This window comes from Amphiura filiformis, chromosome 10 (assembly GCF_039555335.1).
Source record: "Amphiura filiformis chromosome 10, Afil_fr2py, whole genome shotgun sequence".
Taxonomy (NCBI): Eukaryota; Metazoa; Echinodermata; class Ophiuroidea; order Amphilepidida; family Amphiuridae; genus Amphiura; species Amphiura filiformis.
This window is the reverse complement of record NC_092637.1, coordinates 13,901,340-13,918,964: the sequence shown is the minus strand read 5'-3', so window position 1 is coordinate 13,918,964 and position 17,625 is coordinate 13,901,340. Positions and strand designations below refer to the sequence as shown.

The following is a 17,625-nucleotide window of genomic DNA, read 5'->3' as shown; positions in this document are numbered from 1 at the left end:
CATTAGAGCTAATGAATGACAAGAAAATTATTAAAGCACATAATAATGTCAGAAAACCCAAAGCAAGGAATCAAACAGCATGTGGGAGAAGTACACCCATCTCCAGAAAATGGAGGAGCTGTTATAACCAGTACATTACCAACACCTTTGGACCAAAGATGGAAGAGAACCCAAAGATTCTCTGGCATCACGTCAAACGAGGCATAAGAAGAGATAACAGTGCTCAGTGGAATCTCAAATCTTCACCACAACGGACAGTTGACCTCTAATGCCACAGGATGATAGGGAATAAATCTTGAAATCATATTGCAAATCTGTATATATGTACAAGAGACATCACAAGGTACCAGGAGTGGAGAGGTTGTTCTCCGAGCTCAATCTTTTCAAAATTGCTGGGCCAGATGGACTTCTGAATCATATCACTTGCTTGGAGTTACTCATCAACTTGCACCTCAACTTGCACAAGTGCTGACATCCATACAAATACTCGCTTCAATCAGGTGTTTTACCACAAGATTGGAAATCAATCAACATTACATTAATCTTCAAGAAGTAAGACAGAGCGGATGCTAAGAACTACAGACCAGTATCATTAATATGAGTATTCAGGCCTTGTCTTTTGAGGCGAGTGAGAGTGATCACTCACCATCACTCGCCTAAAATGAAGCTGAGGAGAGCTTTTTATCACTTGCCTACATTTGGTGTAATACTAATACAAGTGAATAAAATCACTCGCATACAGCTCACCTGAGTATTTCCTGTAATACCATGGAACATGTCATTCACAGCCAAATCATGAGTCATCTTTGACCACATCCAGGGCCGTCGCTAGAGGGGGGTAATGGGGGTGTGACACCCCCAATACACAATTTTGTCGGCAAAATTTGACTGCTGTCGGCAAAACCATGTGACTGTCGGCAAATGTAGTCAAATGTATGTGTGATTGTTGGCAAATGGTGAGAGCCATATAACAGATTAATGTGTTACGAAATTGTGTTGTTGTAACTTGAATCAACGTAAAAACCCACTTGAGAACACACAATCGCCAGTCATTTCTAAAGATACATTTATACTCAATCGCTTTTGGGGAAACCTGAATCGCACGCATGGTCAGTGTACTAAATCGCCGTCGTATTTGCCTGCTGAGCATGCGCATGATTCGCTGTCTTTCAAAAGCGACACGTAGGCCTATATTGACACACTCTGTCGGTCAACGTTCTCTAAAATTGCACACATAACTTGTGTAGTTAGCGACAATGATTCAGTCTGATGATCGATGAGTAACCCATGGGTATAAACACAGCTTTACACAATGTAGGTATACTAGGTGAATTCAAATTTGACATCAAATTGCATCGTTTTATATATCAAATTAAAGCCCTTGAGTAAACTAAGCCAAAACTGAAAACCTTTTTTTCATAGCACTTTCCGTAGCAAAGTTACATCTTGTCAAAGATTGACTTTCATCAAAAAGATTCAGCTAGCAAAATTCCCTAAAACGGCATTTCGGGGTGTTTCTAGATCTTAGTCTCATGGCGATAGCAGCTTTTTTTAATGGAACTGCTATCAAAATCCTCTAAAAGTCCATGTGCGACTTGATTATCACCATAAAAAATCATATATTTGGGTCAAGTGAAGTATAGAAAACATATTTATGTAGGTTTCCTTCACCTACCTATTCTCGAAAAAAATTCAAATTTCTATGTAAATATGCATTGTGTTGGGGCCCCGGTCTCGGCGAATTCGCTGACTAGTAAATGTGTTAACTAAGGTTTGCCTAGGTTACCTACACAATGACTAATTTACATAGGCACAAAAGACCGTGTTCATGTACCGTTCATGCTTTACTCAGCCAAACATGGCAGAGTAGGTCCCGGATCTCCTGTACATGTTCCTATCTCCTCAACGTTATACCTTTCCAACAAGGAAAGAGATACGAAAAGCGAACGTCTAATGAGATGAGAAGTTGAAATGTCACTTTGTCAGTGTAAATCTGTGTGAAGTCTGTCGAATTCGGCTACCTCGCAAAATTTCACAGATTTTCTATCCATATTTTGAACAATAAAACTACACCATATTTGACTCAAAATCACACATTAGATTAACTAGTATGTAAACTTACTTTCAACATCAATCCAAAATAGCAGTGTAACGGAATTAGTTTAAAATACCTGTCGACAAACGCGTTTTTTTCCCAAACTTTTTCGTACGAACCAAACAGGTCGGTAAAAAGAACCCGTAGGCAATTAAAAACAACAGCTCGTAACCGGAAACATTGTCACATGTGCGATCAGCTGATTGTGTAAACATAACAATTTATTGACATACATGTACTGTTTGCAAGCGCTGAAAATCATCATGACCACCGTTATACCAAAGATTGAACAGTTGTCATCACGAGTTTGGCGAATATTAGGCTGCAATCCAGGGCCATATACACTGCAAGGAACGAATGTCTACCTTGTTGGAACTGGACAGAAGTAAGCTTAAAAATTGTTAATAAAAAAAAAAAAATGTTATAACTGTACAACATGATTTAAAGGGGCATTTCGTGATCCACAGCCTCATCCCCCCAAAAAAAAAAAAAAAAGTTGAGATTTTTACACCACTGGATACCTCTGGCTACATAAATGTTTATGTACCAAATATTTCTTGCAGATTAATTCGTTCAGCAAAAATATCGCCAAATTTGAATTTCGTTCTGGTGCACCAGAACAAAATTACAACACATTGTCTATGGAGCAGTGTAATACACATAATCATGCATAACTCATAAACGCAAAATCGGAATCAACTGAAATTTTGGGAATAAGCTTTTTTTTGTGGATATCTACTGAAAAATGTCATAAAAAGAGGATGCTAGGATCACGAAATCCTCCTTTAAGCAATAATTAGGTATGCTAGGTGAATTCAAATTTGCCATCAAACTGCATCATTTTATATATCAAATTAAAGCCCTTGAGTAAACAAAGCCAAAACTGAAAACCTTTTTTCATAGCACTTTCCGTAGCAAAGTTACATCTTGTCAAAGATTGACTTTCATCAAACAATGTCAAAAAGATTCAGCTAGCAAAATTCCCCAAAACGGCATTTCAGGGGTGTTTCTAGATCTTACAATGTAGTCTCATTATGATAGCAGCTTTTTTTAATGGAACTGCTATCAAAATCCCTCTAAAATTCAATGTGCGAGTGACTTATCACCATAAAAAATCATATATTTGGGTCAAGTGAAGTATAGAAAACATATTTATGTAGGTTTCTTTCTTCGGCCAGTTGTTTTAAATTTCTATGTAAAAATGCATTGACATTGTCGGCGAATTTGGCTGACAAGCAAATGTGTCTGCCTGGCATACCTACAATAATGTTTGATTTGCATAAAGAATAGATTCCTATTTAAATGTTTTGTTTTCAACGATCACATTATCCCCTTTTAATTTCGAGCCAAACAATTGAGGTATAACGAAGAAAATTGCGATTTCATTCCAGCGCCTACAATACGTGTACTTCCGCTCACCGATCGTATTAATTGTATGCACTGCACGAAGCATTGCGCTGGACGTGTGTACACATAAACTGACATCCACGGGACATGTTAGCAAGCGTTCGATCGGTGAACTCGGAATACAACCAGGTCTCCCCGGTTTTAATATAAAAAGTTAAATTTTACTGTTATTGAAGCACTTTTGCAGGCTTAGTCCTTTACGTGGTATTTTAGTACACCACTGGGCATTAGAATTATGCAAAAATTAGAAATCCAAGGAAATTGATGGTGTCGCTGTGAAGCAAATCACACATTATGGCTTTAATGTTTCTACCTCAACCTTCGAGAACTCTAGCTTCAAATTTGCACACGATAGTTATGCATTCAATGTTTTAGACGTTTCATCTTCCGATCAGGAGACTTCATCATCAGTAAGGCTAGATTGGCGCCACATTACTGATGAAGTCTTCTGATCGGAAGATGAAACATGTGTAATGAATTATGGGACTTGTGTATCAAAATTTGCCAATAGTTTGATACTTTACAATCTTAATAACTTATTTTAGGGGGATGCCGGGTTCATTTTTAGTGAATTTGTAGAGTTTTATTAGGGAGTTTACTGCATGCATGGGTGTACACTCAATGTACATGGTACATGTACATGCAGCATAAAAATCAATATTAATATTATATACCATACCTTGTTCTATCATTTTCCATCCAGACGGATCTTGATAGACACTGGGGACGCAGACAAACCAGAGTACATCCAAAATTTGAAGGACACCATAAAAACCCAGCAAACCGGTATACAGCAGATATTGATAACACATTACCATCATGACCATGTAGGAGGGATTGCTGATGTCTGCAATGCATTGGATTTAGGTAAGCACAGGGAAAATGCGCTATTTTTTAGAGTAAAATGTGCAAAAATGTGTGATTTTTCTCCCCAAAAAGTTCAAATATATATGCAATATTTTAAAAAAAATTTATTGTTTTTCTTCTATATTTTCTTGCAAATTTTTTGCGACCGCCTATTTTGAGTACTTGAAAAATGGTTATTTTGGGCAAATCTTAAAATTCAGGGTCAGACCTAAAATGCGCGATTGTACTCAAAATGCGCGATTTCCTGCGTTTTTTGTGCATCACACATTTTCCTTGTCCTTAAATTTAGGTGAGCAGTGCATGAAGTAGGGTGACATTTGGGAGTATTAGCTCTTAGGTGATAAAATAAAACACCCTATATTCTACTTGCCAAGTAGGGTTGGTCGGATGAGATTTTTTTCTTGAAATCTCTTGAAAAAACCTGACTCAAAATCAATCCACTTTGGTAAAAAAAATGGCTGTTTTTAATTGCATACGGTACAGCTAAAAAAATCCCCAAAATGCAAATTATCTGGGTCGGTGAGACCCATTAGAACAGGTTGGTTATTTTGTGTCGCCTTAGTAACCGATCAGTTCTTATGGAGGGTTTAGATTAAACTGGAAAAAAATGGGAAGCCAAATTAATAATGTGATTTGTTTTCTCTTTTGAATTTTTGCCTGATTTATATTCTCTGAGCCTCCTTTACTTTCTCTGGAAATAATGCATGATACACATACCGGTACGTACATGTAAAGGAGTATTTTGTGATCTTTTTATGACATTTTTCAGTAGATATCCATCAAAAAAACTTATTCCCAAAATTTCAGTTGATTCCGATTCTGCGTTTGCGAGATATGTATGATTATATGTATTACACTGCTCCATGCCAATGTGTTGTAATTTTGGTGCACCAGAACGTAATTCAAATTTCACTATTTTTGCTAAACGAGTTCATCTGCAAGAAATTTTTTGTACATAAACATTATGTAGCCAGAGGTTTCCAGTGGTGTAAAAATTTCAACTTTTTTTGAGAAAAGTGGGATGGGGGCCTGGATGGGGGATGATAATGTGGATCATGAAATGCCCTTTTAATATTAATACTAATATTGAAAACAATATATTTTCATCCATACAGGGAGCACAGTGAGTGTATCTAAGTTGCCTAGGAATCCTCCACAAGAGGAGTCAATAGAGAGTACATCAAAGAGTTACAACTACCTGCAGGATGGAGAGGTGTTAAAGACGGATGGAGCAACACTTAGGTAAGAGGTTAAACATAATCTTTATATGGCTATTAATACAACTACCTGCAGGATGGAGAGGTGTTAAAGACGGATGGAGCAACACTTAGGTAAGAGGTTACATAATCTTTATATGGCTATTAATACAACTACCTGCAGGATGGAGAGGTGTTAAAGACGGATGGAGCAACACTTAGGTAAGAGCTTGCATATTTTTTATACGTGACTGGTCCATGGAGGCCAAAGGGTGCAAATTTGATATCGAGATAAAAGCAGAAATATGGAGTAAAAACAATAAAATACATAAGAAAATAGACATCACAATATTTTAGAACTTTAGAACCAAGTACCTAATGTTTGTATAAAGTAATCAAAAATGCCATGGACCAGATCATGTCATGACCAGATCATGGAAATTTCTGGGCCTAATAATGGCTAAATTGTTGGTGTAAAGTATATAAAAGTATACTTAAAATGGTGAAGATGTGGTGATTCCATCTTTGAAGTTAAATTTGGGTAAAAATGCTCAATTTTGAAGAAAATAAAGATAATAATTCTTCAGTAAACAAATTTTTTTCATTAATTTTTTAAAAACAAGATATAAATATCTAGGAAAGGTTTTTAAATTGTTTAAAATCTTATTAAACTTTTCAACCATTTTTGTACAATCATTGAGCATTTTAAACTATTTTTGGTGAAAATTTCTCAAAGTTGATCAAACTTAAAAAAAACCCAAAAACATTTCGTAGATATTTATATCTAGTTTTTGGGTCTTCTTTGAGACTCAACACCCAAATTTCCAAGTATTCCAAGTTCTGGGTTATTTTATTGCTCACTGCAATTTGGATTTTAGAAACAAAACAAGCGCTATCACTCATTTTTTATTTTAACCTGTGATGTGCTAAGCAGTAATCTTAAAATGTTATTATGGGCCAGTTACTCTTGTTATACTTATCTCCACAGAGCTGTATATACTCCAGGCCATACTGATGATCACATGGTATTAGTATTGGAAGAGGAGCAAGCTGTATTCACGGGAGATTGCATACTTGGAGAAGGCACTGCAGTAAGTAAAACAAATGCGACACAACCAGGCCAAAGGTTGTGAAAATGCGAAAACTGTAGAAAATGAAAAGTGACATTATTAGAGATTGTAACTGCTTGTTAACAATTTATGCCAGACCATGTACACACCATATGAAAAACTTCCTCTAACCCATACAGCATGAAGTGACTGCATGACCAGGCATCCCATTGAACCGATTGTGTAATTGTGCCAAACTATATTATAGGCACTAAAATCCTGCGTGGGCAAAACAACTTTTCTCTTCATTTTCTTTCCTTTCTTCTTTGATTCCACTTGGGCAAAAACCAGTTTGAAAGTTGGGGTTAATGTGAAACAACATCTGGGTATCAACAGTGAGAATGACAAGTAAGCACCCAGTGTAGCAATTGATAAGGAGTATAAAATGGGCTATTCTAGTTGAAATCCATACAACCCCTATGGAAGACATGACCTTAATCTCCCATATAGGGGGTGTAGATTTCAAATAGAGTCATTCATTCAGGTAACCCCATTTGAAATCTACACCCCCTGTGTGGAAGATTAAGGTCATATCTATCACAGGGGTGTATGGATTTCAAATGGAATAGCCCAAGTGGAAAGCCAGCACCGGAATCTTTGCACGCAAGGTTGCCGTCAAAAGTAATTTCCAGTTGCTTTGCCCTGCTTGGTAGTGCCTCGTTAAAGTTGAGGTACCAATGACATAGCCAAATAAGCCAATGGGGACAAAGCAGACAGCTTCCCCCTAGGAGAAGTCTTGGCCCCCTTCTTGCCCTCTGAGGGATGCTGGCTGCCTGATATTCTAGTACTGCAATATGACAGTTTTTTTATTCCTAGCAATGAGAGGATGTTTAGCGTGCCTTTTTTGTACTTTTCAGCCAAATTTTCACCATTTTTGTCAAATTTGCCCCCACCCCCTTTTTGAAAGATGCCTTGCCTCCCTTTGCCCCTCCTAATGAAAAATTCCTGGCCATATGCCACTGTGAGGTAGCAATATGTCACTAGCTAATGGAGGAAATCATTATTGGTCACATTTCTTTATATAGGTATTTGAAGACCTCTTCACGTACATGAAATCCTTGGAGAAACTAGTCTCCTTGAAGCCACAAAAACTCTACCCAGGACATGGACCAGTCATAGATGATGCTGTGCCTAAAGTACAGATGTATATCGATCACAGAAACATGCGAGAGAGACAAATCATGGAGGTTTTGTCAGGGAATACTGATAAATGGATGACACCGATGGATATGGTCAAAATTATTTATGTGGTATGTAATATTGTGCTATAAATTTCTACTATAAGAGCTGATTTGCAAAAGGGCTTACATCCACTTTTTGACATTTTGAGAAAAACAGCTTTTTTTAATTGTGCAATTATTACTTGTTCAATTTGGTTCATTTTGGTTTTGGATAAAGTGTTGATGGATAGAAACTAAAAGAATAGGTTTGGTACAATTTTCAAGCCTTTCTATTTATTTTATTATTTCTTTTATATTTCGACTTTTGTGGATGTAAGCCCTTTTGCAGCACAATTAATTTAGCTGTTTTCTAGAAACCACCTTTGTAATCACACTTGAGCCCATTTTGTTGCACTATGTTATGTAACTTGACTAATGCTTTCAAAATCAAAAAGAAAAATTGAAATACCTTATTTACTTTTTAAATTATGAATTTTTAATTAAATTCGCCAAAATGCCATTTTCGGCCATTTTTTGAGTATTTCCGAAGAAACACATTTTGTTAATTAAAATTAATTTTTTCAAACATAGTGACCCAAAACCAGTTCTTTTTGGTTTTTAAAGCTAAAGAACATTCAAGGCTACTATAAAACATCAAAAAATTAAAATAAAACTATTTTCCTCAAATGTTATATTCATTTTAAGTTCAGATTTCGGAAATTCCGAAGATTTCGAAGGAAAATATACCATATCTCCGGAAGGGAAGATGGTACGAAGGTCAAACAACCACCAAAATGTGTATTTTTATCCACACTATTACGTTATACCAATAACTCAATTTCGGCCAGGGGTGGACGTAAGCCCTTTTGCATCTGAGCTCTTCTTAATTGATGTCACCTAATATATCAAGTAGTAATTTGTGTTTGGCAAAACCAGTAAGTTTGTACTTACTAATATTTCGTCCATCTCGTCGGAGGACTTCATCAGATGTGAGCATCTGATCCACTTTCCCGGGAAACTGGCTTCCGGTTTTGAGTAGTCTTACTTCCAGTCTTCAAAAGTGGGTCAAATACGTGACTTAGGAAATAAGTGCCTTCCTCTCTATTCATGGTCTTGGTCCCCCTCTTTCTGATCTCCATCGCTTCTCGTACTTCTCTTGACTTTCTGACATGCTCCTTGCCCAGTATCTTGGAGTCCTCCTAATTGACTACATGATTTGCCCTTGCGACATGATCCGATATGGCTGACTTTGTTTGTTCTAGCTCGGATGCCCTACGTTCTGACCGAGTAAACTTTTTCTTGTAGGCTTTCTTTACTTCCGCTTTGTGCTCCGCAACTCTTATCCCAAACAAACGTGAGGTTTCACCAACATAAGTGAGATCGCAATTTTGGCAGCCAATCTCATAAATACATTTCTAATTATGTACCATAAAATGAAGATGAATTTGTAGAATAATGTTATAAAAAATCATTAAACAATAATGCTGGTCATTTGAAGCGGATCCAATGTTGCATTGAAAAAAAACCAGATGTGACAAAATCTAGTTCATGGGGGCCAAAGGCGGTAAATTTGAAATTGAGATAAGGCAAGAATATGGAGTAAAAATATGTTTTAAGTAATATGATAGCCCAATGTTTGTGTAAGGTAATAATTATACATGTAGAAACTCAATTTTCAAAAACATTCCAAATGCCTCCTTTGGCCCCATGGAATAGATCATGTCACATATCAGAACATCAGATGTAATAGGTAATAGGTTGATCCAGCCTGTATGTTTTTGTTTCTGAGTTGTGCTATAAACTTTAATTTTAGTATAAAATGAAATATGAAGCTTGGGAGTTGTTTATTTCATACCAAATGTGTTATTGCAGAAGAGTAGCTTGTTGAGTTCATTGTTAATCATAATTACACTATTCAGAGATAGCAATAGAGGTTATCCACGTTACTCTTCTACAGGGTTGGAAAAAATGAAAATTTCCCTGGAAGATGATCAAAATTTCCCTTCAAAAGGACAAATTTCCCTCCAAATTCTTTTGTATTTCTTTGTTTAAGGACCTTAATCATGTTAATTTCCCTCCAAATTTCCCGGAAAGGAGCTTCCCACTTTCCACATTTTTTTCAGGCCTACTCTTCTAACAAAAGGCGCTGGTTCCCGTAATATTCCTCATTCAAACCAATATCATGCACGACCTCGGAGTTACTTGCATGACTTTGGCGTGCTATTTTGAAACAGTCATGGTTGCACAAGCAGGTACTTCTTTTGAAAATCCTAAACAAGGTATAGCAGTCGTTGATAGGATATGCAGCTTATAGAACATGGATAACCTTTATTCAGAGATAGCAATACGTGCTAATATGCTGCACTGAATTGAACAACAATGACTGAATTGGTTGAGCTCTATTTCAAATTGTGAACACAATCATGATCAGGTGGGTTGAAATTGCTACATTGGGTTATTTCAGATTATTAACATGGCACCGAGTCGGTGCTTACTTGTTCACATCCCATTTTTGCAACTGCTTTCGTATTTCATTCCATTCAGTTTCCCAAAAAGTCAACGAGTGTAAAATTAAGTTATCATGCCGTAGTATTAATTTTGTGTGTGTTCATGTTAATCTTGACAGGATGTTCCAGAGCACCTCCATATAGCAGCAGCTGGTAATGTAGACCATCATCTGACTAAACTAGAAAAGGAGAAGAAGATTGGTAAGGCAAAATATACAAATATCTTGTAGAGAATAAAACAAAATATAGGCCTAATTATGTCTCACAGCTGACCCACAAACTACACATATGTTCTTGAAGCTTCTGATTTCTTGATTTTTTTAAATCCACAAATGTTTACATCCATATCAAAAGGATGCACTTGTCGGCTGCTACATGTGTCTCTTTTTGCAAAAAAGCTAGAGATTAATACCAAACTCATCTCAACTGGAGATTACTTCAAATCATCCTTAAGTCACATGGTTTAGCAATAATCTATGTGAATCTATACCATGTGACTTGAAGATGATTTGAAGTGACCTCTACTTGAGATGAGTCTGGTATTTATTCCTAGCTTATTATGTAAAAAGAGATAAATGTAGCATCTGACAAGTGCATCATTTGGATATGGAAGTACACAAATAGATAATATTTTCCACAACTATCACTGTACATATCAAGTACAATATGTTGGTTCAATACATAAAAATATGGTTGTATTAATGGCAGTGGTGTACAGCCCCCCCCCCCCTAGAAATACTGTGACAAAATTGAAAAAAGTTTCTTCTATTAAGATTGCGCCATCTATTGCACTTGACCCATTTCTCACGTCTGTCAAAGGGGATACCCTTGCAAAATCCCTATTGGTTTGTACAGGGCCTTTCAGTTCCAGTCAATTTTCTCAGGATTAAAGATACCACTTGTTTTTGTGTGTGTTTTTCCCTTGGATACAGATTCGTCAGGATTGTTCATAGTTCATTTAAAGTAGAAAATGTTCTTTTTAGATCCATCGTCCAAGTAATGTGGTACCTAACTCAGAAATAATCTTAAAGATACCAATTTGCCTTTTATTTGCAATTATTGCAACTCGATTCCCCTGATAAGGAATTGAACTTTTTTATAAACAGCTGGGTTTTTTTTTTGCATGTTTTGTAATATATATCCCCCATTGAGTGAGTGCAACAGTAAGTGCCCCCCCTTCATGTCAGAGAGCATAAGATGGCACAGCCAAAAACAACTGATGATGCGATCTATCGTGAGTGACGTCATGCTAACCAACTGAATATCCAGGCTGAATATGCATCTTCTTTGGCCCTTTTCAAATCAAAATTATACTCCTTTTTGTCCCAGGATTTAAAAAAAATTCCAAATGTGCACTTTGCAACTTTGCCCCCCAAAAAATGTTGCCTGGTATGGCAATGATAAATGGACACACATTTCCATGTTGCATCTGCGTGCCAGATGTCAAGCTGCATGATAATCCATGATTTACTACATGAATAATATTGATTTGGTTGTCTTTGTTTTCAGTCAGGAGAGATGATGGTGGAACAGTGCAATGGAAGAAGAGTAGTCTGTAATTACCAGAATGAATTCCAACCTAACAGGTGTACAGCATTGGACAATGGAAATGAATGTAATATAATGGAAATCAGTGATTTGTTATTCTTAAACACTTGAGAAAGTTCCTGCAATCTTATTGGTTCTTAGCCATGTGATATGACACGATATAACACGGTTCAGCATGTACACGTCGACGTAATACGCATACTCACTATTTGAACCAATCGGAGGCGCATAGCAATAGCAGGAATAGTTGATTCTAAGCCATAGGTAATTCCTTGTAAAGTGATTTAATTTGATTAAAATTTGGTATACTATATGTTATTTTTTATTTGAATTGAAGAGTTTAAGAACGAGAATAAAGGTATTGTTTTTAGCTGCTGTCATGCATCTATCGTCTCATATAACTCAGGCGATGTCATTATTTTTGTTGTAAAATAATGATGTCGCCCGTGTTATATGAGACGATAGATGCACAACAGCGCCTGAAAACAATACCTTTATTCTCTAAATACAAAACATTTTATACGTATTCATCAACATTCAGATTTTGGCATCTATGGACAAAATATTTAACCCTAATGCTACTAGATCATACAGAACAATACAGCAAGAAGTGACTGCAAGACTGTGTATCTAATTGTGAAACCAATGGACAGTTATGAGTCTGAGGGTTATGAGGTCAAGATGAGAGCTTAGAGGTGGATGCAGGTGCAGATATGTGGACTTGGAATTCACTTAGGGATTCAATCATGTTTCACCATTGTTCATCGCCGTTTAACAATGATGCGTCCGCGTTGTCTGCATGTTTTACTTTAAACGATGATGAACAGTGGTGAAGCATGATTGAATCCATTTCAACAATGAAAATAAGCTACAGATCGTGTAATTCACATGATTATTTCATGAGAAATATCACCCTTAAAAAAAGATTGGTGAGTTCTCTGTTGATATCAACAATAAAACTACTGAATAAATGTTAGCCACTACCTCCAAAGTACTGAATTCAACACAATTTCCAGGCATGACAAATTTTATGCGCGCACATACGCATTCACTAATGTAAAAGTGTGGATTCACCATGGATTAACAACGGTTGATTCCTGTACGAAGGTATAGGAAGAGTTGTTGAATTGTCCAATGATAACCATATTTGCATTCTGCATCTGCCGCATACCTAAAACCTTGTGCTATTGCAGTTGAAATACATACACACCTCATATATATGACCTTAATCTACCACACAGGAGTGTGGATTTCAAATGGGATTACCTGAATAAGTGACTCCATTATTGAAATTTACAAAACTCCCTGTGTAGGAGAGATTAAGGTCATATCTTCCATACAGGGTTATGGATTTCAGCTGGCATACCCCAAAGCATAGCTAATACAGTTCAACCTCCTGAACTTATTATGCCAATTTTAGGATATCAGACATTCAATGCGGAATTACACATGATTCACTTATCCAGATGTTTCACTAAGTTATCTGGCCAATGCTTGGTCCCATCATGGCTGGACAGAACTTGGTGCCCCCTATGATCACTAAAAGCCGAAAAGGTCCACTTTGCGAGAGTAGCGAGCAAAAAAAATGCTTTTTCAGTCGGAAAAGGACAAAAATTGCCCATTCGCGAGTGTAGCGAGCGAAAAATTAGCTTCATGATTTCTTTGTCACAATTTTAGGAAAAGGTCCAAAACAGGTCCATCATTTCAAAATCAGGCCCCAATAAATCCTGGCTACGCCCCTGGCCGGCCGTAATGAAGCCAATTGCTTACGCTCGTATATTGGTGCATAATGTTTACACTATTTCTGAGAGAGGCGTTCTAGTATAGTTTTTGGATATACAATGCGATGAAACCCCGTAAAATTTGTGTAGTATCGGACTGAAAGTAAACTTATTTATAATGATTAATTGCTACATGACACAGACTTGCATGTGTTGCCGAGCCAGGATTTTTCCAAAGTAGTTAGGAGAAAAGGCAAGAGAGAGGCCATGCGACTTTTATGGGGGGAAATTTGCCGAAAATGGGCCTAAAATATAAAAACCAACAACTTTAAAACCGCATAGTTCAGCATTTCACAAGGGGCAAGATCCGAAGGGGGGGAGTTTCCTCCTTCTAGCCATGGCCAGGGAGGGGGAATTGTTCCTTTTCTTCTTCTCCCTCCTCTCTTTCTTTCCCCTCCCTTTTCTCTCTCCTTCTTCTCTTTCTCTTTTTCCTTCCTTTTACCTCTTTTTTGAAAATCGTGGGGGGGGGGGCAATTGCCCCCCTTGCCCCCCCCTGTGGCGCCGCCCCTGTGGCTGGATAAGAGAGGTTGAACTGCAACTCAAAGGATATTAATAATGCATGTAATTTATCAACATCATTTTAAATAAAACAGACAAAACTTGATTTCATGTTGTTTATTGTTATATGTTGAACCACAGTCTGGACGGAGTTAGTACATAATACTGCTAATTATCACTGACTACCATATTTGACGTAACTACCCCAGATATCGGAAAAATACATACATTGTAGCTATATTTCTTTAAAATTAAATCATCCAGTTTTGCTAGACGAAATATCTCTCAATCCTAATTATTTAGTTTGACCTAACTGGGAATAAAAGTTAAAATTCAATATTCAACCTAGTCAAAACCCTGTATTTTGCGGTTTTCTTCCCACCTACTGCAATACATGACCTTAATCACTGTAAATTTCAAATGGAGTCACCTATTCAGATAACCCCCATTTGATATTCACACTCCCTGTGTGTGAGATTAAGGTAATTTCCAAATGTGGACAAGGTCTGTTGTAGAAACCACAAGTTCCCACTTAATTTACAAGCTTTGAGCTCAAAAATTTTACCTAATATAAATAATATATTATAGTAATAATACACTTTATTTTACTTCAGTAATGCATCCTGTATATATACAATGTATACCAGTACATAATATTTACACATAAAACACAATAAATAAGTACACTTATACATTTGAATATATACATGTCTAACTACATAAGGCCTAAAAAATTGTTTGATTGGTGTACCATAAAAAAGGGTAGGTACTAGGTAGGTAGGGATTTGTTTTTACTTTTACTCCAATCAAACAATTTTTTAGGCCTAATAGTGCATCTAGTTATAGCTGTAAGCTTAAAATAATTTGTTGGTCTCATCAAACTGTTGAATACACTGTGGATTCAAAAGTAGCTCTTTTTACATTATATGTGGCATGATCTGGTCCATGGAGGCCAAAGGAGGCATTTTTGACAATTGAGTTGCTATTATTATTACCTTGGTAATATACTGTCTTGGGATACTTGTTACACTTGGTTCTAAAGTAATGAAGTTTTGTGATGTCTATTTTCTTATGTAATTATTGGTTTTTACTCCATTTTTTGTCTTTATTTCAATTTCAAATTTGCTGCCTTTGGCCTCCGTGTAACATATAGTCCAAGAGAATACCACATTTTGCAGATATGCACCCAAATTTTGGGTGTTTTACATAAATTTCAATTGATAAACATTATGATTAATTATATATTGTTAATATTTATATACTGTATTATTGGTAAACAAAACTACACCCCCAAATAAATAAGTTTTCATGTCGAAAATAAATTATTTTGGGAAAAACTTAAAGGGCACATCAACAAAATCATATCAGTCATAACCACATTCATAAACATCATAAAATCATTGTTGTTATAAATATATTTTGTTATGGTATTAAATAAATCAAAAGTAAAATAAAAATCCAGCATTAGCGGTCCAGAATTGCTCATCCATAATTAAATTGATCAAGTGAACACTTTGTAGATGGGTGTGTCATAGTAATACACGAACGAGAATTCGCATCAGTGCATCAACAAAAATCAATGCAAAAATGCACTTATCAAAGATCCGCTGCCATTGGTTCATTGCTTCATGAATATTCATACCGTTTATGAATATACATATATCCAAGAATCATTAACTCCCAACTATACATGAATAAACAGCATATACAGAAGGCAAAATGGCATTCTCACAAAGGCACATAAGGTTAGTATAAAAAATTGGTAAAAAAGCACACAATGGGCTATTTCAGCTGAAATCCATACACCCACTATGGAAGACACACCCTTAATTTCCCACATAGAGTGTAGATTTCAAATGGAGCTGCCCTGCAATTAACCCCACTTGAAATTTACACTCCCTGTGTGCAAGTTGTTGTGTCTCCCATACAGGGTGTATGGATTTCAGTTGGAATAGCCCAATATATTTGCACCTGTAGCAACATGTTAATTGGAGAAAGTTTTGGTCATTACATTGTTTCAGATATATATACAATTGCTGGTCCATAATTGCAGCATTTCTTAATACATTACCGCAAAAACTCGACAGTTATGCTGGTTTCATACTACCCTGCCGCTTGCCGCTGAGCGGCGTGGCGCACGCGCATTGCAGACAAACGGACACAATCAAGGCTTGTCATTGGTTGAAACGCCCTGCCGCTTGCCGCTGCGGCAGGAAAGTATGCTGGGGGCATTAGCATAATGTGCTTACTATCGAGCGCATTTAAAACATGCAAACATGAAGAGCCCCATCCACAAAAGTGTAAAGGCTTTTGAGCAAATCATCGATACACATTGTTATACGAACAAGAATACCTGCAAATGTGTGTCTCAAATAGCTCAGTTGGTAAAGCGCCAGACTGTGGTACAATTTCATGTTTTCAAAAGCGCTCGATAGTAAGCACATATGCTAACTATCGAGTTTTTACAGTATGTAGGTATTAAAAGCTGTAAGAAAGCCAATTTATTTGGCAACAAATGGAATGTTGTCCAGGATCATTGGGCACAATATTATAGTGTCCCTGGTACATACCTCAGTGACAATGTATAATATGTGGTTGCACCTTGAGTTGAACCTGTAACACAATTTTTGCTAAAAGATTGGGCTATTCGAGTTGAAATCCATTCAACTCGTATGGAAGACATGGCCTTAATCTTCCACACAGGGAGTATGAATTTCAAATGGGAGTTAAACTCCATTTGAAATCTACACCCCTATGTGGAAGGTCATGTCTTCCATAGGAGGTGTATGGATTTCAACTAGAATAGCCTAAGTGGTGACTTACAGTTACACCTTGCTCAAAGCCTAAAACCATTAGGTAGATTAATCAAGAAGTCCTTGTTGTTTCTTTGTAGCTGTGTGTTACTTGCATATCCACAATGGGTGATTGTCAAAAATATGCGTATCAGGGATAACAGGGTATCATCTACTCTTGCATACATGATGATACTACAATCACAATGCAGGGATAGGGTGTCAATTGGGTGTCACAAATTAGTCTGACACACATCATGGAATGATTGGCACTCATTAACAGAACAGGCAAAAAAATTAATAAAAATTGTTTGCTTAACCTGACCCTTTTTATGGAAGACAGGGTCGGTGGGTCAGATATAGGTGGGTCAGATATTGGTGGGTCAGATATTGGTGGGTCAGATATGTTTTCAGGATCAAAATATGGGCATTCTAGGCCTAATAGCATAATAGAAAAATGTTAAATAGGTGTGAATTGAAATATATATCTACTTTATCATCAGTAATGTTTTAGAACAGTTTACAAATGTTTGAAACTTTTCAAGAATTCAAAATTCTGGTAGATATAAAAGAATCCCTTTTATGGTATTCTTTTATACAGTAAAAACTTAACCCTGATTAGGGCTGGTTGGGTGAGGACAAGCAAACAATTTAATTTACTTGGC

General features: G+C 36.6%; 1 protein-coding gene across 1 annotated transcript; it reads left to right on the top strand.

Moving 5' to 3' along the window:
- The first annotated feature begins 2,319 nt into the window (after nt 1-2,319).
- On the top strand, nt 2,320-14,274 carry LOC140162530 (endoribonuclease LACTB2-like). The gene is made up of 7 exons (XM_072185778.1): nt 2,320-2,480; nt 4,206-4,369; nt 5,485-5,611; nt 6,554-6,656; nt 7,700-7,924; nt 10,461-10,542; nt 11,851-14,274. The coding sequence occupies exons 1-7, from the start codon at nt 2,329-2,331 to the stop codon at nt 11,898-11,900; spliced, it is 903 nt and encodes a 300-aa protein (XP_072041879.1). The 5' UTR covers nt 2,320-2,328; the 3' UTR covers nt 11,901-14,274.
- The last annotated feature ends 3,351 nt before the right edge of the window (nt 14,275-17,625 follow it).